The sequence below is a fragment of the Sus scrofa genome, chromosome 13 (genome assembly GCF_054392235.1).
Source record: "Sus scrofa isolate SSC_HxYL_T2T_F1_AM1 chromosome 13, Sscrofa_HxYL_maternal_Yorkshire_Landrace_v2.0, whole genome shotgun sequence".
Classification (NCBI taxonomy): domain Eukaryota; kingdom Metazoa; phylum Chordata; class Mammalia; order Artiodactyla; family Suidae; genus Sus; species Sus scrofa.
The window spans coordinates 97,830,077-97,851,825 of record NC_139395.1 but is presented as its reverse complement, the minus strand read 5'-3'; the positions used below and the strand labels follow the sequence as shown (position 1 = coordinate 97,851,825).

Sequence of the window (21,749 nt, the reverse complement as noted above, 5' to 3'; positions counted from 1 at the left end):
TGTAGAGCACTGCCATAATTGCATAGGTTGGGATATCATTTAATGTTGCTGTGTCCTTTTCTCTTTTTTGGTAGCATCTTATACGAACAAGCCTCACAGTGCCAGTGAGTACCATAATGTTCAGTCTTTGGACAGTATGTGCTGGCCTGCTCTCAGCCAGATTCCTCCTGTGTCCACACCAGTAACTGAACTTTCTCGAATTTGTTCCCTTGTTGGAATGCCACAACCAGATTTCTCCTTTCTAAGAACACCACAGGTATAGTATACTAATGTTTCATTTACATAAGTGTTTGAACACTGAGCTTAAATAAATTGACTGAAAATCTTTGGCTAGAAATAATATAATGGAGCTGATTTTTTTTCTAACTTTATGAGAAGCATAGATTAATACTTCTCACACTGGCTCTTAGATTTATGCATAACCAGAGCCCTCAGAGAGATTTATCAGAGGAACCTGGGCAGCAGGTAGCCTGGCAAGATTCTTCAGACTAATAGAGTCTAGGGATCTTGGGCTACAGAAACAATTTTCAAACTTTTTGTCTCAGAAGCTCCCCCCTCTCTTTTTGAGGCTCCCAAGGAACTTTCATGTACTTGTGTTATATCCATATTTACCAAATTAAAACTGAAAACTGAAAAAAAATTTTTAGTATTTCTTGTGCATTAAAAATAACTTTTCTAAAAAATTTATTTTTTTTGTTTTAAGTTACTTTTAACTTTATTTTTTATAATGATTTTTATTGTTTCCATTATAACTGATTTACAGTGTTCTGTCAGTTTTATGCTGCACAGCAAAGTGACCCAGTCACACATACATGTATACATTCTTTTTTCTCACATTATCATGCTCCATCACAAGTGACCCGACATAGTTCCCAGTGCTATCTATACAGCAGATCTCATTGCGTATCTATTCCAAAGGCAGTAGTTTGCATCTATTAACCCCAAATGCCCAGTCCCTCCTACTTCCTCCCCCTCCCTCTTGGCAACCACACATCTGTTCTCCATGTCCATGATTTGCTTTTCTGTGGAAAGGTTCATTTGTGCCATGTATTAGATTCCAGATGTAAGTGATATTATATGGTATTTGTCTTTCTCTTTCTCACTTACTTCACTTAGTATGAGTCTCTAGTTCCATCCATGTTGCTGTAAATGGCATTATTTTGTTCTTTTTTATAGCTGAGTAGTGTTCTATTCATGTATATATACCACATCTTCTTAATCCAATTGTCTTGTCAGTGGACATTTAGGTTGTTTCCATGTCTTGACTATTGTGAATAGTGCTGCAATGAACATGCGGGTGCATATGTTTTTTTTTCAAGGAAAGTTTTGTCCAGACATATGCCCAAGAGTGGGATTGCTGGGTCATATGGTAGTTCTATGCATAGTTTTCTAAGGTACTCCATACTGTTTTCCACAGTGGTTGTACCAATTTACATTCCCACCAACAGTACAGGAGGGTTCCCTTTTCTCCACACCCTCTCTAGCATTTGTTATTTGTGGACTTATTAATGATAGCCATTCTGACTGGGGTGAAGTGGAACCTCATAGCAGTTTTGATTTGCATTTCTCTAATAATCAGTGATATTGAGCATTTTTCCATGTGCCTATTGGGGCCATCTGTCCATCTTCCTTGGAAAAATGTCTGTTCAGGTCTTTTGCCCATTTTTCCATTGGGTTGTTTTTGCCACTAAGTTGTATAAATTGTTTGTGTATTTTAGAGATTAAGCCCTTGTCAGTTGCATCATTTGAAACTATTTTTTCCTATTCCGTAAATTATCTTTTTGTGTTTTTCAGGGTTTCCTTTGCTGTACAAAAGCTTGTCAGTTTGATTAGGTCCCATTGGTTTATTTTTGCTTTTATTTCTGATGCTTTGAGAGACTGACCTAAGAAAACATTTGTAAGATTGATATCAGAGAATGTTTTGCCTCTGTTCTCTTCTAGGAGTTTGATGGTGTCTTATCTTACATTTAAGTCTTTAAGCCATTTTGAGTTTATTTTCATGCATGGTGTGAGGGAGTGTTCCAGTTTCACTGATTTACATGTGGATGTCTAGGTTTCCCAGCACCATCAGCTGAAAAGACTGTCTTTTTCCCATTTTATTTTCTTGCCTCCTTTGTCAAAGATTAATTGACCATAGGTGTCGGGGTTTATTTCTGGGTTCTCTGTTCTGTTCCACTGGTCTGTGTGTCTGTTTTGGTACCAGTACCACACTGTCTTCATGACTGTGGCTCTGTATTATTGCCTGAAATCTGGGAGAGTTATGCTTCCTGCTTGGTTTTTGTTCCTCAGGATTGCTTTGGCAATTCTGGGTCTTTTGTGGTTCCATATAAATTTTTGGATTGTTTGTTCTAGTTCTGTGAAAAATGTTATGGGTAATTTCATAGGGATTGCATTGAATCTGTAGATTGCTTTGGGTAATGTTTACAATATTAATTTTTCCAACCTAGGAACATGGACTATCTTTTCATTTCTTTGCATCCTCTTTAATTTCCTTCATTAATGTTTTATAGTTCTCATCATGTAAGTCTTTCGCCTCCTTGCTCAGGTTTATTTCCAGGTATTTGATTTTTTGGGGTGCAATTTTAAAAGGTATTGTATTTTTGTCTTACTTTTCTAATATTTCATTTTTAGTATACAGAAATGTGACTGATTTCTGAATGTTAATCTTGTATCCTGCTGCTTTGCTGAATTTGTTGATCAGTTCAAGTAGTTTTTTGGGTTGAGTCTTTAGGGTTTTCTATATATAGTATCATGTCATCTGCATACAGTGACAATTTTACCTCTCTTCTTCCAATTTGGATACCTTTTATTTCTTTTGTTTGTCTGATTGCTGTGGCTAGGACTTCTAGTACTATGTTGAATAAAAGTGGTGGGAGTTCCCATCGTGGCTCAGTAGTTAACAAATCTGATTAGGAACCATGAAGTTGCAGGTTCAGTCCATGGCCTCGCTCAGTGGGTTAAGGATCCAGCATTGCCGTGAGCTATGGTGTAGGTCGCAGATGCAGCTCAGATCATGTGTTGCTGTGGCTCTGTCGTAGGCCGGCAGCTACAGCTCCGATTAGACCCCCAGCCTGGGAACCTCTATATACCGCAGGTGCAGCCCTAGAAAAGAGAAAAAATATTTAAAAATAAAAGTGGTGAGAGTGAGCATCCTTGTATTGTTCCAGATTTTAGTGAAAAGGCTTTCAGGTTTTCTCCATTGAGTATTGTATTGGCTGTGGGTTTGTCGTAAATGGCTTTTATTATGTTATGTTCCCTCTATACCCACTTTGGTAAGAGTTTTTATCATGAATGGATGTTGGACTTTGTCAAATGCTTTTTCTGCATCTATTGAGATGATCATGTGGTTTTCGTCTTTTCTTTTGTTAATGTGGTATATGACATTGATTGATTTGCATACATTGAACCATCCTTGTGAATCTGGGATAAATCCCACTTGGTCGTGGTGTATGATCTTTTTTATGTGTTGTTGGATTCGGTTGGCTAAAATTTTGTTGAGAACTTTTGCGTCTATATTCATCTGAGATGTTGGCCTATAGTTTTCTTTTTTCATGGTATCTTTGGTTTTGGAATTAGGGTGATGTTGGCATCATAAAATGTCTTTGGGAGTATTCCTTCTTCTTTAGCCTTTTGGAAAAGTTTAAGGAGGATGGGTATAAGTTCCTCTTTGTATGTTTGGTAGAATTCACTTGCAAAGCCATCCAGTCCTGGACATTTATTTGTAAGGAGTGTTTTTATGACATATTCAATTTCATTTCTAGTGATCAGTCTGTTCAGTTGATCTATTTCTTCTTGATTCAGTTTCGGCAGGCTGTAAGTCTCTAGAAAGTTGTCCATTTCTTCTAGGTTGTCAGATTTGTTGGCATACAGTTGTTCACAGTATTCTCTTGTGGTTTTTTTGTATTTCTGCAGTATCCGTTATGATTTCTCCTTTTTCATTTCGTATTTTATTTGGGTTTTTTCTCTCCTCTTGGTGAATCTGGCCAGGGGTTTGTCAATTTTGTTTACCTTTTTAAAGAACCAGAATCAATAAAACTTGGTTTTATTGATTTTTTTTCTATTGTTTTTTGAATCTCTGTTTTATTGATTTTCTCTCTGATCTTTATAATTTCCTTTCTTCTGCCAACTTTAGGTTTCATTTGTTCTTCTTTTTCTAATTCATTTAGGTGATGGGTTAAGTTGTCAATTCGAGATCCTCTTTTTTGAGGAAGGCCTGTATTGCTGTAAATTTGCCTCTGAGTGGTTATGTTAAAAAAAAAAAAAATTAGTGAGGAGTGGTATTGCTCTACATTTTTGCAAATCTTTTCCATCATCTAGCTTAATAGAAAAAGCTAGATTCTCATATGGGCCTCTTACATCAGTCTCTTGTAATATGTGCTTTGGGTTGAAATAGATGAAGAAAATCTGGAGTTCCCGTCGTGGCGCAGTGGTTAACGAATCTGACTAGGAACCATGAGGTCGCGGGTTCGGTCCCTGCCCTTGCTCAGTGGGTTAACGATCCAGCGTTGCCGTGAGCTGTGGTGTAGGTCGCAGACGCGGCTTGGATCCCGCGTTGCTGTGGCTCTGGTGTAGGCCGGTGGCTACAGCTCCGATTCAACCCCTAGCCTGGGAATCTCCATATGCCGCGAGAGCGGCCCAAGAAATAGCAACAACAACAACAAAAAAAGACAAAAAAAAAAAGAAAATCTGACCTCACAGAAATAGATAATCCAAAACAGGGAGAAAATTTTAATAGCCTTTTCATATAAGTGGGAATATTTTTTGGTACTACATTAAAACATGGTATTTTCGTAAAAGTTAGTGCAGTGTAGAATCTGAAATTGTTATCAGTGTACTTTTTGTCCTCTGTATACTTAATGAGAAAATGAGAGTGAAAATGTCAAATAGTATCTTCATAATTTCATATTGTTATGAAAATAGAACTTCAAGGATCCCCAGAAAGGGTCTCAGGAACCTCCAGGGACCCCATACCGCACCTCGAGAACCATTATGAGAAAGTTGCTTTATCCTTTTTCTGTATACAGATTCTCACCTGAAATAGAAAGCATAATTAACTAACAGTACTATATAAAAATCTTTTTGTAAGAGGGGGAAAAAAGTATACTGTGAAGAGTTATCATTTAAATGTAAATGTATCAGTCAGAACCTCTGAGTCTTTCAGATTTTGGAAGTAAATTCTCATTAGCAAAATACCTTGTATTTAAAGGATGTTGGGAAGCAAGGGTCAGCAATTTTTTTGTATAAATGGCCAGATAGTAAGTATTTGGTCTCTAGCACAAGCACTTACCTCTGCAGTTGTGGTATGAAAACAGCTAATTCAGAAAAAAGTGGACTTGGCTGTGTTCCAGTAAAATCTTATATACAAAAACAAGCAAAGACCTAGTTTTCCAGTCCTAGACATAAGGAAGAAAGTTTTTCTGGCTTTCATTTCCATTAGGATGCTTGACCCTTCAACTAACTTAGAGATCATTTTAACTTTGTAAACATTGAAAGACAAGGCAACAGTTTTAAAGTTTTTGCATCACAACCCAAAACTTAAGCTGATATTCCTTTTTTAAATTCTTGAATTTTGTTAATTTTTTTTTACAGAATGTTAGATGATGTTATTCTACCTGTTTAGACTAAGCTTTGGAGGAGGAGGTCGACTTCCTGGCAGATAACTTCATAAACATTCATGTTTGGTTGTTTGTTTTTTTTTTTTTTAGACAATGACAGTTTGCCAGGTAAAATTATCTAATGGCTTACTGGTACATGGGCCACAGTGCCATTCTGAAAATGAGGCCAAGGAAAAAGCTGCACTTTTTGCTTTACAACAATTGGTGAGAACTGTCCATGGATTCTCTACTAAATCTTTAATCAATCCCTGTACATGTTTTTGTTGCATTGTCTTATAACTTTTAAATACTTTCATAGGGCTCCTTAGGAGTGAATTTCCCTTTGCCTCCACCAATATTTCCAAGTTATCCTCCTGCTGTACCACCTGGAACAATTCCTCCAGTTTTTCCCCAACCTACTGGTAAGATATTTTGCTCTTCTAAATATTTGTTATTGAGTTATTGTTTTTAGAAAGTTCTTTTTAAGAAGTATCATTTTGATAAAACACAAGAAATTATCCAAATGTCTAGGGAATTTAAGGAGTTATGAGAAATAAGCCTGAAACCAGAATCTGCAGATTCATCTAGAAATTCCAGTGTCCTCCTGTAGTCTCTAGTGTGGCTGGATAGAGTAGGACAGTTCTTTGGGGCAGCCCAGTAACTGCCCACACATGAATTTTGGTTTAAGGTAGACATCAAAACACAGGATGAGGTGGAGGGTATGGGAAGATAAAACAGAGATGAAGGGAATGAAAAAATAGGTAAAGCTTTGAAGCTGTGGGTTTGAAAGAAACTGCCCTTGACAATGAGAGAAATAAAGAGTGGAGAGGATTTAAGTCTTACCGTATGTGTGTTTCTTATGCACAGTTGTCTTCCTCCTCCAAACATAGTGCCAAGCAGGTAGTTCCCTGCTTCCTGTAGTCAGTTGGTGACTTCCTGGTTTGCTGGGGGAATGAAAAGGTCACTGTGGAATCAGGACTCTGTTTTTGTCCAGGTTCTTTTATTGAGAAAGTCATGGGACTCCATTGGGATACCATTTTCTTATTTATGCTAGACTGTGTTTAGGATCTCTTTATTCTTTTCTTTATTTTATTGAAGTATATAGTTAATGTACAATGTTATGTTAGTTTCTGCTGTACAACAAAGTGATTCAATTATATATATGAGTATATATATTATTTTTCAGATTCTTTTCCATTTTTTTCATTTTTTTAAAGTTGTAATTGAAGTATAGTTGATTTACAGTGTTGTGATAATTTCTGCTGTACAACAAAGTGGTTCAGTTATATATATACGTACATCTCTTCTTTTTCAGATTCTTCTCCCATATAGATTATCACAGAATATTGGGTAGAGTTCCCTGTGCTATACAACATACTCTTTTTCCGTTATGATTTATCACAGGGTATTGAATATAGTTCCCTGTGCTATAGAGTAGGGCCTTGTTTATTTATAATTTTTTATTCTAAAACTTAAGTTTATTGAACACTTCTCTGTCACCCCTCTTTTCTAATAACAGTTGGTTTCTTCATATCCTAATCATTATCATTTTAAAACCAATAATTTGCTGGAGTTGCCATCGTGGCACAGTGGTCAATGAATCTGACTAGGAACCATGAGGTTGCAGGTTCGATCCCTGGCCTTGCTCAGTGGGTTAAGGATCTGGCATTGCCGTGAACTGTGGTATAGGTCACAGACATGGCTCGGATCCCATGTTGCTGTGGCTCTGGCATTAGGCCGGTGGCTACAGCTCCGATTAGACCCCTAACCTGGGAACTTCTATATGCCATGGGAGCAGCCCTAGAAAAGACCAAAAAAAATAAAAATAAAAAAATAATTTGCTTATTTCAAGTTTAGAAAATTACCTTTTTGCGTCTACTGTATGCCAGATATTATTCCAGGAGCTCTACATACTAATCCTCACTATAAATATTACAAAGGTTAATAATGCTGATTAAACCAGTTATCTCTTTGCCTAAACTCCATTAAACTGAATCATAAATTATTTTTTTTTTTTTACTTTTTAAAAAATTTTTGCCCACCCCGAGGCATATGGAGTTCCCAGCCCAGGGATCAGATCCCAGCCGCAGTTGTGACCTAAACCGCAGTTGCAGCAACACTGGGTCCCTAACCCATTGTGCTCAGCTGGGAATCAAACCCGTGTCCCAGCGCTCCCAAGATGCCTCCAGTCCCATTGCGTCATGGCAAGAACTCCATAAATTATTTTAAATGTGTAATAAGCCTACAAGGACAAAGAGGCAAGGGAAAGCAGCAAATTAGACACTTGGAAAGAGTGTGTAATGAGAAAAGCAGTTAAAGAAATAGTAAGCAATTTAGCAGAACAGGATTCTGCTACAAACTGAAGTGTCTATTAAAGAGGATACTCAGGGGAGTTCCCATCGTGACACAGTGATTAACGAATCCAACTAGGAACCATGAGGTTGCGGGTTTGATCCTTGGCCTTGCTCAGTGGGTTAAGGATCCGGTGTTGCCGTGAGCTGTGGTGTGGGTTGCAGATGCAGCTCAGATCTTGCGTTGCTGTGGCTGTGGTGTAGGCCAGCAGCAGTAGCTCCAATTCAGCCCCTAGCCTGGGAACCTCCATATGCCACGGGAGCAGCCCTAGAAAAGGCAAAAAAAAAGAGACAAAAAAAAGGATACTCAGGGTTCCCGTCGTGGCACAGCGGAAATGAGTCTGACTCGGAACCATTAGGTTGCGGGTTTCATCCCTGGCTTTGCTCAGTGGGTTAAGGATCGAGCGTTGCCATGAGCTGTGGTATAGTTCGAAGACATGGCTTGGATCTGGCATTGAAATGGCATGGTGTAGGCCAGCAGCTGCAGCTCCAATTCGACCCCTAGCCTAGGAACATACATTTGCAGCATGTGTGGCCCTAAAAAGCAAAAAAAAAAAAAAAGAGAAAAAGACATAATTTTCTAAATCTCACTGTTTTCATATTGAAACTGTTCTTTATCCTGGAATGTATGTGTGTAATTCATAAAATTGAAAAATAGAGATTCTTCTCTCCTGATCGAAACTTTTTTTTTTTTTTTTTTTTTTTTTTTTTGGTCTTTTTGTCTTTTAGGGCTGCACCTGCAGCATATGGAGGTTCCCAGGCTAGGGGTCCAATTGGAACTGTAGCTGCCGACCTACGCCACAGCCACAGCCACACAGATTCCAAGCCATGTCTGTGACCTACACCACAGCTCATGGCAATACCAGATTCTTAACTCACTGAGCGAGGCCAGGGATCGAGCCTGTGTCCTCATGGATGTTAGTCAGGTAGCTAACTGCTGAGCCATGACGAGAACTCTCCCAAACATTTTTTTAAGTGGCTAAATTTTAGTTAAGCTATACTGTCTTATAGTCCAGGCTGCCTTTTTAATCTCTCTAGAAAGAAGATTTGAACACAGAACATACCTTCTTCAGTGGCAATGTGCCAGTGTCTCAGATGTCATTGTTTAATGCAGCAGTTCCCAAATGCTGCCTTGGTACTGACTGCTTAAGAATCACCCATGAACCTTATTAAGAATACAGATTTTTGGGCCCCTCAGAATCTATGTATAAGATCCGGGGCCTTGGCCAGAAAGCTCACCATGTGTTTTAGATACACAAATTTCCTTGGGGAATCATGGATTTAATGCACTTTTAATAAGAAACAAAATATAAATTTTTAAATGCTCGAATTACAAATATTAGAATAAGGGAAAGAGTCTGCATATCATATGAAAGTGATCAGATTTCAAGACTTGAGCTTTTTTGGTTTTTTTGTAGGCTGGGATCACTATGGAAGCAACTTAGCATTGGGGGCAGGTGAGATCCTTAAGATTTCTCTCTTTGTGCCCTGGCTTTCCCCCCCATCCCCGAGAGACAATTTCATAACCATTTTATTATTTTTTAAAATAGTGTTACAAATATTCCTAAAGTTCGTATCAGTATATAGTACTATTGGCCTTCATAGGCCAGATAGCATGATGATAAGATGACGTCTGTAGATGGTTCACAATCCTTAAGGGGAATCCTGAGCTTGAATGTTGTAAGCAAGATCAATCAGAGAAGCTAAGTGTATACCCTTTGCCATAGTGAAAAAAGCCAAAAGAGGGTAGCAGGAGGAGGTCTGAAATTTCAGGCTTTAATGATACCATTTTACTAAAACAGTTTTTCCATGATTTTCAACAGCTAATATAATGCCATCATCAACTCATCTCTTTGGCTCGATGCCGTGGGGACCACCAGTGCCAGTTCCTGGGAAGCCCTTCCATCATACTTCATATGCCGGGACCATGCCCATGGCTGGAGGAATGCCAGCTGGTGTGCATAATCAGTTCATACCTTTACAGGTGAGACCTAAAAGACAATTATTACATTTTTAAGGGAATTTTTTACTGCTCAAAGACCATTTATAAAATTTTGTGTACTCGGGTGTTCCTGTTGTGGTGCAGCGGAAACAAATCTGACGTTAGCATCCATGAGGACACAGGTTCAATCCCTGGCCTTTCTCAGTGGGTTAAGGATCTGGCATTGCCATGAGCTATGGTGTAGGTCGCAGACATGGCTTGGATATGGCGTTACTGTGGCTTGTGGTGTAGGCCAGAGGCTACAGCTCCCACTTGACACTAGCCTGGGAACCTGCATATGGCTGCAGGTGCAGCCCTAAAAAAAAAAAAAAAAAAAAAAAATTGTGTACTCAGTAATTACTTATTTGGTGCCAACTAGAAGCTCAGTCAGTACTGGTCTGGGTACTGAGAATGTTTTTTACCAGTGGTAACCAAGTCTGACCTGATCCCTGCTGCCTGAGTTTGTGTTCTAATGAATAGTAATAATTACAGCAAGTTGTAACATCCTTTTCTAGAACAAAGTAATTTAAAATCAAGAATATAGGAGTTCCTGTTGTGGCTCAATGGGTTAAGAACCTGCCCATTCGATCCCTAGCCTGAGAACTTCCATATGCCACAGGTATGGCCCTAAAAAGAAAACAAAGTCAGGAATATAAATTTTCTTTATATTTAAGTTATGGATAATTTTAAAATATTTTATTTGTAACTAAATTCCTTGAATTTAAAAAGTCTGATTTGGAGATTATACCTGGAAGTAATAAGTCAGTGGTAATTGACGAGTGTTAGTAGCATGGGTTATGGTAGTTTCTAAAACTAGCTTTTTTTGCCTGTGTTATTAATTAATGATGCTTTTATTTCTTAAAGGTAACTAAAAAAAGAGTTGCAAACAAAAAGAACTTTGAGAACAAGGAGACTCAGAGTTCTCATGCCACACCACTTCAAACTAGCCAGTCAGCATCTTCTGATGTCACCAAAGCAGTTCCACAGGAGAGTTCATCAGCTTCGTTAAAGTCCTCTCAGAATATCCAGCCTGCATCTTCTCTTCAAGCTGAAGCTGCCTCCCCAGGCCATAGTATGTCTCACCATAAATCAACACCAAGCTCTTCTTCAAGAAGAAAATCAAGAAAACTGGCTGTCAATTTTGGCATTTCTAAACCTTCTGAATAAATTTGGTACTTGGAATTAAATCAACTTCTTTCCTTTCCTCCCACCTTTTTATAAATCCATATCTGTGTCTCATAAAAATTACAACGTACTATTTTAAAACAATATGTTTCAATTAAAATTTTTAAAATTTTAATTGTCAGGCACTTTTCATGCTGTTTAAAAACTATCCATCAAATTGTACATCTTAAGTATGTGCAGTTTGTTTTACATCAATTATACCTCAATAAAGCTGTAAAAAAAAAGAATAAATTAAACCTTATGTTAAAATAATATCAGTGGACTAAGCATTCAAATGTACCACTCCAACCATTGGCCTCATCATTAGAAGCATCCTAAACTATGAATTAGATGTCATATTGCAATAATAATAAACATTTTTTACATTATCATTGAGGGATAATTAAGTGGAGCATGAAAATTGGGCCTCAAGTATAATTTACTGAATGTGGATTTTATTTCTTTTTTTAATGATGTAACAAGATTGTCAGGAGAATGGCTCTTATTTATAGGTATTTTAACTTATGTTCTGTTATCTCTGAGGGTCCTTTAGACCTGTTGTGAAATGATCACACTTGTGGTGGTGCTGCCAGTTTTGCTTTATTCTCAATTTTGTACCAAAGCTACTTCAGAATATGGATCAGACTATTTCATTTAACTGCTTGAAACTATAAATAGCAATCTAGATTTGAGTAAATAATTACAATTTTTTAGACCATGGAAGAACCAGCATTAGTAATTTCTAGTAAAATTAAGTTTCAAAATCTACAGGGTAAAATGATTACAAATTAATCTTCTCGTTGAGTAAAGTACAAAATATTAATCATAATTAATTAAAATAAAATCGTGTTATTCTTTTGAAAAGCTTTTTACCTGCATACTTAAACATACATGAGAGCTCTCTTCTTGGTCCATGTATAGTATTTCCTGGGACTGAAGAAATTCTAAAATTTTTTAATTTCCAAGTTGTGCACAGGCACAATCAGTGTATAATGTACATTATTTATATGACAAATGCTCACTCATCTCATTCTCTTTCCATATTTTTAGCTTTATGCTGAACTGTTCAGTGCCTCTGGCATTTTGTCTTTGCATGTCTTGTGTGGGTGTGTGTTGTTCAAGCTGTGGCTGTTGAAATTATTTTAGAATTTATGAAAATTTCTCAGTGGTACCAGGGCCTGAGTTATATATATATATATATATATATATATATATATATATATATATACACACACACACATATATGTATGTATGTATATGTATATATATATGTATGTATATGTATATGTATTTACGCTTAATTTTTGTGATATGCTTATATTTTTAAGGAAGTAAGTTATCATACTTTTTTAAAGTAGGAACCACAGTTTTTGTATGGAGCTGCATATTATTATATCCAGTTTGATTTTGCTCATTGAAAACTCTGCCTTGAGTCTTAAAGTAGTCTATTTGTTTTTAAAAACGCTGGTATTGAATTAAATGGATTCCTTTCTCTAATTGCTGATTTCAGAGTTTCTCTAATGTTAATAGAATATTTGTATATTAGTAGTGCCTTTAGTATATAAGAGGGAAATGTTCATTATTGGTCATTTATTATAGTCATATGAGTTTCTGTGATTTTATTTTCCATTAATTTCCTAGATTCAGATGTACATTGTTTCCCAACATTTCATTATTGGGAATGTTTGTTTTTCTGCAGGGGGAATTTGAGTCATGAGGCTCAAGTAATTCTCAGTGTTTGTCCTTATTGCCTCATAAACTATTTTTTTATTGGAAATATCTCTTATGGGAATACAGTACAAGAAAGTTGAATTGTGACAGTAAGGTTATGTTAACCTCTTACTACTTTGAAGTGTATAATATTTTTCATCTTATGTAACTGTAAAAATGCCAGCATTCAAGAACTGCCTCATTCATCAGTGCTGTGTGACCACTCTATAAACAGTGTACAGCCCACATCTTTTTTAGAACACAGAAGGAGGAGCACATGTATCTTCTGAAAACTTCAAGAGAAATTTTGGTAAGCATAGTGCCAGTGACCCATATAAAGATGTGTCTTCAGTATTCAGGCAAAGCAAGCTGATAATTCTAGGTGGATAGGCAGTAAAAATGTTTTCTTTGTTTCTTCTGTTTTTCAAAAACATATTGTTCTAGAAGTCAGGATTATTAAAGATAGATTAAAATGGGATAGAGCTCCAAAATGACTAGATAGTGCAAAGGCATTTGTCTTTATTCCCTTTCCCTTGTAGGCCTTTCCCAGATGGGGCCTGAGATCAACAGATGTGCCCTTTCTAGGGAGGATGTAAGAGGCAGAGGCTGTTTTTATTTCATGATAATCTTGAGAGGACTAGATCCACTGAAAGATTGGAAAACTTACAAGTTTTCCTTTTTGGATGGGGCAGACTTAGACTACGCCCAGGTTTAGAAATATGTCCATTCAACTATTGAACCTGCTCTGGACTTTCTGTGAAAACCATGGACTATATAGGGCACAGAAGACCAGAATCCCCAAAATGCTTCATGTTTCCACATAACTAGAGAGAGCAGTTAAATCTATTTAAACCTTCTTTTCTCACTGAAACATTTCTAAATATTCTTATTCAATAAGGGTTTTTTTTTTTGAGCAAATTAAGTGAATTTTGAATATTCATCCTTTCAGTCTTATTGTTTCTTTTCAGTATTTCTTAATCATTTTCTGAGTTTTATAATTGGACAGGTAGAATGTACTAATTGATAAAAACATTATGTAGTAGGAGTTACTGCTGTGGCTCAGCAGGTTAAGAACCTGGCATAGTCTTCATGAGGATGCGGGTTCAGTCTCTGGCCTCACTCATTGGGTTAAGGATCAGGCATTGCCTCAAGCTTCAGGATAGGCTGCAGATGTGGCTTGGATCTTGCCTTGCTGTGGCTGTGGCATGTAAGCCAGCAGCTGGAGCTCTGATTCAAGCCCTAGCCTGGAATTTCCATATGCCTCATGTGTGGTCCTAAAAGGAAAAAAAAAAAAAAATCATGTAGTCTCAGGTCTTAAACATCTGAGACTCAGTTGCCTAAAAAATTAATTTCATCTCTATGTATACCTTGGTTTCCATTTTAAGACTTTCCTTGCTTTTCAGAGGAATAAGTATTTCTTTCAGAACGAAAAAAAAAGCTTTTTTTTCCTATTAGTGGGAGAGAGAAAGAACTCTTGATGCAGGTTTTTTGTTGTTTATTTCCTTTTCTATGATGAGGAACTTGCTTTGGTTTTAGACTGTTTTGTTTGTTTAGCAGCCCCTGCAATATATGGAAGTTCCCAGGGTCGTGGATTAAACCCACGCCACAGCAATGATCTGGGCAGCTGCATTGAAAATGCTGGATCCTTAACCCACTGTGCCATCATGGAACTCCTAGACTGGTGTTTTTCAAACTAGTCTAGATTCTTGGGGAGGGGGCAGAGAGGAAGGTGGTTGCTAGAAGGAAACCAGTTAAATTAAGACCTATCCAGTCACTGCATTTTCAGACTATACTCTATCTTTCTAGCCCAAGGAAATAGGTAAGCTGCAGGGCCTATTTTAATCATTCACTTTTAAGTTGTCTTTTTGTAGTAATAAATCATACATTTCCATAGTGATTGTCTAATTTTTCCCTCTAAGATAGCTAGAACTGTCTAGCTCGCCACTGATGTTAGTTCTAATATGCTTTATCTCATTCTCCAGAGCCTCTTTTTTAAAGCAGCTGTGTACAATTTCCTAGCTTTTTGAGCTTGCTATATTTAATACCATCTTACTTCCAAACTGTGTTTTTACTGTGGAGGAGAATTAATTTATTGGAGGGAAATGACTGTGATGGGTATTCTCTACCTTTTAAAAAAATGAGTCACAGAACTTATTTTTTTAGAGATAGTGATGGAACTCAAACTGACAGTGTCATTTATGTACATTTCAAAAGCTTTGTCAGTGAAACAGTCTTTTTTTGCAGAAGCTTCCTTTCCTAGTCAGGGTAATGCTTAAAATTCCAGAGGTGATTATGTTTCAGACCAAGCTGGTTCGCATTTCCATCAGATCTCTCCATCTTCCACCAGAGAAGCAGGCAGCAACAACAATGGGGCAGAGCCAACAGACACGAGCAGGAGTTTCACTGACTCCAACACCACTGATCCTTCTTTTAGAGAAGAAAAAAATAAATAAATAAAACAGGTAAAAATAGCTTTTGTAGTTAAGACTATCAGTAATCCATTGCTGCTTTTGTGTTTGTGTGCATGTGTATGTCAGTGAACCAACAATAATGCCTTGCCCAAGCCGTGCGTTCAGCCATCTCAAGTGCAATTCTTGATGGAGACTTTGGTTTCCAATAGATAAAGTTTTACATAATTAAACCTGTAAAAATTAATTTTTTCCAATAGTAAACCTATTGCTATCAATTATTTCAGCAATTGGTATACTATTAAAATGACCAGGCCACATGAGTTTCTGTAGATGTTTTAGTAATTTGAGCCAAATCCTCATACTGTTTTCTCATAAAATAATAGGAGTGAGAATTTGGTCCACAGTTTGCTCTAAGTTCAAAAAAGAACTTTCCCTTACAGTTAAAAGGCTTTTTCGTTTGTTTTGGGGCTTGGGGGCTTTTTATTTTTTTTCCTCAAATCTCTTACATATTTTCTTTTGCCTGCACCCGGTTACTTCTTTGAGCGTTTCCATCTATTTTGATATATGGGTAATAGATAGTGCACAGTATCATCAAAGCGTTAGAAATTTTGTTCACTTAATATAATTAAGTATAATTCATACATATATATCTTAATTCCTTTCTTTCCTCACACAACTATTTTATAAGTAACTGGAATTTTGCATTAGATCTTATACAGAGCAGTATTTTATTAAAATTCAAAAGGGAAGACTTTTATGTGTTCATTTTATAGTTTTTGTTTTTTAAATATCTTTACATTGTCTGCAATTAAAGTGTTTTCAACTTGCATTGGAATGGACTCTGAATGTATTTTTGTGTTAAGCTGTATATTTTTTAGATTTTTAGCATGAAGTTAGCCGCAAAACATTGTACAAAAGAATTTTAAAATTTAAGAGTCACTAAAAGGGTTTAAACATCTATACATGTTAAATGCTATATGGATTTTAATTAAACATTTGAGAATGATTTCACATGCTGTTTATTCTTGTGTATTTGCAGTGACGTTAAAAGTAGAAACACTGGAGTTCCCTGGTTGCCTAGTGGTTAAGGATCTGGCATTGTCGCTGCTATGGCTCAGGTCACTGGTATGACTCAGATCTGTTCCCTGGCCAGGGAACTTCCCTATGCCACAGGCATGGTCATTCAATCAGTCAATCAATAAAGTAGAAATATTACAGTATTTACTTAAACCCCATATCTTTTTATATCAGTAATTTGAATTTATGTCATTTAACATAAACTAGACAGCATGAATGGTGGAAAAAGTCTGAATTATAAGAATGAATGGGAGTTCCCGTCGTGGTGCAGTGGTTAACGAATCCAACTAGGAACCATGAGGTTGCAGGTTCGGTCCCTGCCCTTGCTCAGTGGGTTAAGGATCCGGCGTTGCCGTGAGCTGTGGTGTAGGTTGCAGACGCGGCTCGGATCCCGCGTTGCTGTGGCTCTGGAGTAGGCCGGTGGCTACAGCTCCGATTCGACTCCTAGCCTGGGAACCTCCACATGCCGCAGGAGCGGCCCAAGAAATAGCTAGAAAGACAACAACAACAACAACAAAAAAAAGAATGAATGGCTACTGTTCAGATCCTAGCTTTTCTAATTATGAATAAGATACTATCATATTAGAATTGGCAAGTTATATAATTCCTAAGCCTCAGTTTCTCCATCTCCTAAAGGAAGAAATGCCTCTGTGCTTTTCCCACTAAATCCCTCTCCAGTGTCGAGTTCATAAATAGTCATTTGAGCTCCACTTGGATATCTGGAAAACTCTTTTCTTTCCATTCGTCTTCCTTTATCGTGCGTGCCATCAGTCCCCTCTTTCTATTCTACCAGTGGGAAAGTTCTTACAGAACCATGTTGGGGAAGCTACAGGACTAACGTCTTCCTAATGTTGGCCATGTCTTGTAACTCTGATACATTATGATACACGTTACCAAAATCTGTCTGTGGTAGGGGTGGGAAGGAGTTGGAAAGAAGGGCTTAAGAAGGGAAGAAAATCTCTTCCTGCTATATCTGCTTCCAGCTCTCCTCTTAAACCTGAGTCTGTCTCTACTGTTGTACTTTATACAACCCCTCACCCCCCACCAAGGAGCAGTCACATTCTAAGATAAGGTATTTGGCCACTTTGATCCAGAGGAAGCAGGCATCCTAGGATTACCAGTGGACACTTAGCTAGCTGCTTTTCAACTCCATTTCCCAAACTGCCAGCTCCCCATACTGACATCCTCAGTAACCACCCCTCTCTCCCCTAACTCTGTAGCATCACTGAGCTCCCCCAATCTTGGTGTCAGTTTTTTGACTTGGAAATTGAAACTAAATAAATCAAAACCTACTCAAGCTTGCTTAAGAAAAGGAAATTTGTTGTAAGAATATGAGGCAACCTCAGAGCATCCAATCTAGGAAGTACAATCAGGCTTCTCAGGAACTGAACTTAATCAAGGTGTTACTCTCCAATTCACTCTCTGTCTCCTCTCTGTGGGGCCATGGGCTTTATAGTGTCTTCGACTCTGGAGATGAGGTCTTTGCTCTAACATATGCAGTTGGGGGTGAGCGGCAGGTCACCTTTAGTGACAGTCAGTCCTTATTGTTTATACATAAAAGAAGGCCCACAAAACAACTTTGCCCTAATGGTGACCAGAGTTTACAATCTATGATATGCCTGCAAAGAGCCCTCCTAAAAGGGTAATCTCAGTTAAACTCCTTCAACTTGTAAAATTGTTGCCTTTAGAATTTTCCAATGCTTTAAGAAGTCACTGATTCCTGCAGTTGTAGGAGCCTTGGCCATGCTTCACTGAGTTCCTAAATATAGGAGCAATAAATAAAATATACCTACTAATTATTAAATGCTTATTAAGTATTTAATATGCCAAGCCAGTGTGCTAGGTGGTTTATATAGATTATCTCCTTTAATCCTCAAAACCCTACCATGTAGGCAGGTTTCATTTATGCGGGAGTCTGACTCCAAACCTTACAGTTAACTACTCTGCTATACTATGAGGTTTAGGCTTTATAATCTAGTTTTCATATCAGCACTATCTAGTTTTATTATTAGTATATTCTTTCATTCATTTCATTTGGTTTTTGGGTTTTTTTTTTTTTTTTTTTTTTTTGCTTTTTAGGGCTGCACCCACAGCATATGGAGATTCCCAGGCTAGGGGTCAAATTGGAGTTACAATTGCCAGCCTACACCACAGCCACAGCAATGCAGGATCTGAGCCATGTCTGCAATTTACACCACAGCTCACCAATCCTTAACCCACTCACTGAACAAGGCCAGGGATCAAACCCGCAACCTCATGGTTCCTAGTCGGATTTGTTCCCACTGCGCCACGATGGGAACTCCTCATTTGCTCTTTATTGGTATCTTTTTAAGGCCTTAACACAAGCATAGAGTTATAAATATGAATAAGACCTAGTTTTGACTGTCCATAAAGTCTAGCAGAAAGGGACACATAAACCACCAAGCGCAGTACCAGTGTAACTAGTACATAGGAAAGGAGTTCCTCACAGGCTGGGAAGGTATCAGGATCTCTTTTCTGGAGGAACTGAGCCTTAAAGGAGCCAAGTGAGGAAAGGAGACTGATCAGGGCTGAATTGTATATGGTCCAGATTAAGAGGGGTCAGAAGTAAAATGTAGGCAAAGGTAGACGAGACCGTAAAGAACACTGCAGCCCATGCTAAAGTGTTTGAGCTTCATCCTAAAAGGCATTAGGATGTAATAAAAATCCCACTTAAATTAGCTTAAGAAAAAATAAAATGAGGGAGATAGTAGAAGATTTATCATATGGATGTAGGAAAAATCCCCTAGAATCCAAAAACGGAAACGCAGCGGAGCTTCAAAAGAGCCTAGACCAAGAACAAGAAAGTAATCAGAGACATAAGTACCTACTTCTCTAGTCTGTTTAACACTCAAGGCTTCCATATTCCCCTTGTACATGGTTTCAGCCCCAGCAGCCATGCTAGGCTCTCCATCTCTACTCCAGATGGGCCATGTTTTGTATCAGATGTCCACCTCTGTGTGGGCAAATAAGGTCCATTAACACGAACATGGCTCCCACGGCCTGAGCATGTGGAGTGATGGTCTTTGGAGCAGGAAGAGTCAGGATGAGAAGATAACCCCCAAGGGCTCCTCTCATAGGAGGTATTACTTGATTTTAAGACGGGAGTTATTTGCTTTCAAAATGAAGACTGGCAGCATGGCAGAGAAGAGATTAGAGAGAGTGGAAATTAGACAAACACACAACATATGGAGTCCAAGCTATCCTCAACCACAAAATCCTGAGAAGCAATAGGTAACCTCTGCTTATTATGTTGGAACATCATGTTCTACAAAAGACAGGTGGACACAAACTGATGGAGAAATCCCTCACACTGTGGCCAAGGCTGGGACTTTCTCCTCTACTGTCAGTTGTGGGGCAATTTGTATTGCTCACGGGTGCAAGTCACTTCATTCATATGCCTCCGTGAATATAGCACTGAAGGTTTGTGCTCCAGGCTCAGCGACAGTAACAGTTACTACTTGTGGGCTATCCGTATGTACCGCTCGCTTTTATATAACACTTTAAATCTTCAAAACATTAATAATAATATCAATAGTATTAATTCATTTCACAAATGAGGAAAGTAACACAAAAGAGGTTAACCTGCCCAAATATACAACGTGTAGGTGAGCCAGAATTCAGAAGAGACCTGTTGAACCTCCACACCCATGTTCTAGTTTACTTTCTCTTTTTAAATTAATTTTCAATTCTTTAAGTAATACATGGGTACATTACCAACAAATTTTGAAAACATGGCAGTAAGAGTGAACTCTTTTGACCACCTTCTAGAGGTAATGGCTGTGAGCATGTATGTGTCCTTCCAGCCTTTTTTGATGCTACACACATTAACTGCACATGAAACTGCTTGCAATTGGGAGGTTTTTTGTTTTTATTTTTACACAAATGGCATCATCCTTTATGCCTCATTCTCAAACTTGCCTGTTTCCATCAACAAATATCTGAGAATTGGCAGGCTCTGCTGCCAATGCTGTTCCCCTTCTTAGGTCTACCTGCTTCTCTGAACACCTAGCAGAACAAGAGCTAGTGCTGAAGATCTTAGCGGATCACCACTGACAGCACCAGACACTTTAAGGGAATTTTTTTTCCCCCCAACATTTCATTCTGAAAGTTTTCTTTCAATTAAAATAGGATATAAAAAAATAAAATAGGATAAAGTGAGCATCCATATACCCAATATCTAGATTCTATCATTAACATTTTACTATATTTGCTTTATTACATTTCCCTCCATCCACATTAGCAGAGCTTCCTGAAGCACCACTAAGCCACCAGTTTCCCTCCGGTTGTCACATGACCACTATTAGGCCTAGCTGGATGAGTGGGGAACAGTGGTCTAAGTACCTGTGGAATCCAGTTTGTTGGATGTCATCAGAGTTCTCTATCCTGGAATGGATGTCCTTTATGGGAAAACGACTTACTATGGAGGATATCCAAGACTATTTAACTGAAGGAATCATTGAGAAAGGCCTGGAATTGTACTTGGAGTAGGAAAGATCATAAGAGAATGGAATACATGTCAGGCTGCCAAAGCAAACTGTCCTGGATTCATGGTTTTCTGGAGGGCAGCACCAAGATCTCCATCAAGAATCCAGATTATAGGAGTTCCTGCTGTGGTAAAACGGGTTAAGGATCTGGTGTTGCCGCAACTATGGCAAAGGTTACAGCCACAGCTCGATTCAGTCCCTGACCCAGGAACTTCCATATGCCAAGAGTGTGGCCAAAAAAAAAAAAAAAAAAAGGAATCCGGATTAACTTCAAGGAAGCCATCCTGGTGGATAGCTTCCCCAAATGGATCCAGGTCTTTTCCTACCCAACTCAAACCTCGGCAGCAATACCCTGAGACCACTCTTTATAGCACCAGGGTGGCAGGAACCACCATTTATGACAATAAGTCTATCTTTATTTCATTTGAAATGAGGAAATTTGTAGTCAAGATCCTCCATGCGTCTGAACCTATAGTTGGACAAGTTTCAAAGACAGTACAGATCTCTAGGTACAAACAGGTTTGGGGGTTTTCGTTTGTTTCATTGATGTATAGTTGATTTCCAGTGTTGTGTTAATTTCCACTGTACAGCAATGTGATTCAGTTATACATATTGTTTTTCATATTCTTTAAATGTTCAGATTAAAGAAGAGAAAAAGAAAACTGCCCTTGAATACAGTGCTATACAGTAGGACCTCGTTGCTTATCCATCCTATGTATAATAGTTTGCATCTGCTAACCCCAAACTCCCAGTCTTTCCATCCCCCCACCCCCCTCTTTCTTGGCAACCACCAAACAGGTTCTATATCCCTCCACATCTGACATTTTTAAAGGAGTGGCCAAGAGTGAATAATGAATCAATGTTCTTTTTTAAAACAGAGTATTATCTCAAAGCTAGCTTTGACTACTTGCAACAAAACTTAACGGGCATGTAGCATTCTAGTCGCAGTTTTGTCT

At 38.0% G+C, this 21,749-nt stretch overlaps 1 protein-coding gene across 16 annotated transcripts in view; it reads left to right on the top strand.

The window, feature by feature from the left end:
- XRN1 (5'-3' exoribonuclease 1) overlaps nucleotides 1-16,222 on the top strand; it is a 110,219-nt gene extending 93,997 nt beyond the window's left edge. For 7 of the 16 annotated variants that reach the window (XM_084989936.1, XM_084989935.1, XM_005669915.4 and 4 more), the window contains 6 exons: nucleotides 75-256; nucleotides 5,706-5,819; nucleotides 5,914-6,016; nucleotides 9,364-9,402; nucleotides 9,769-9,929; nucleotides 10,791-16,222. In XM_084989936.1, coding sequence (XP_084846062.1) covers nucleotides 75-256; nucleotides 5,706-5,819; nucleotides 5,914-6,016; nucleotides 9,364-9,402; nucleotides 9,769-9,929; nucleotides 10,791-11,093 — 902 coding nt within the window. In that variant the 3' untranslated portion in view covers nucleotides 11,094-16,222. The remainder of the gene's footprint in view (nucleotides 1-74; nucleotides 257-5,705; nucleotides 5,820-5,913; nucleotides 6,017-9,363; nucleotides 9,403-9,768; nucleotides 9,930-10,790) is intronic. The other 9 variants (XR_014824073.1, XR_014824075.1, XR_014824070.1 and 6 more) reach the window with 3 other exon arrangements.
- Nucleotides 16,223-21,749: the final 5,527 nt, after the last annotated feature.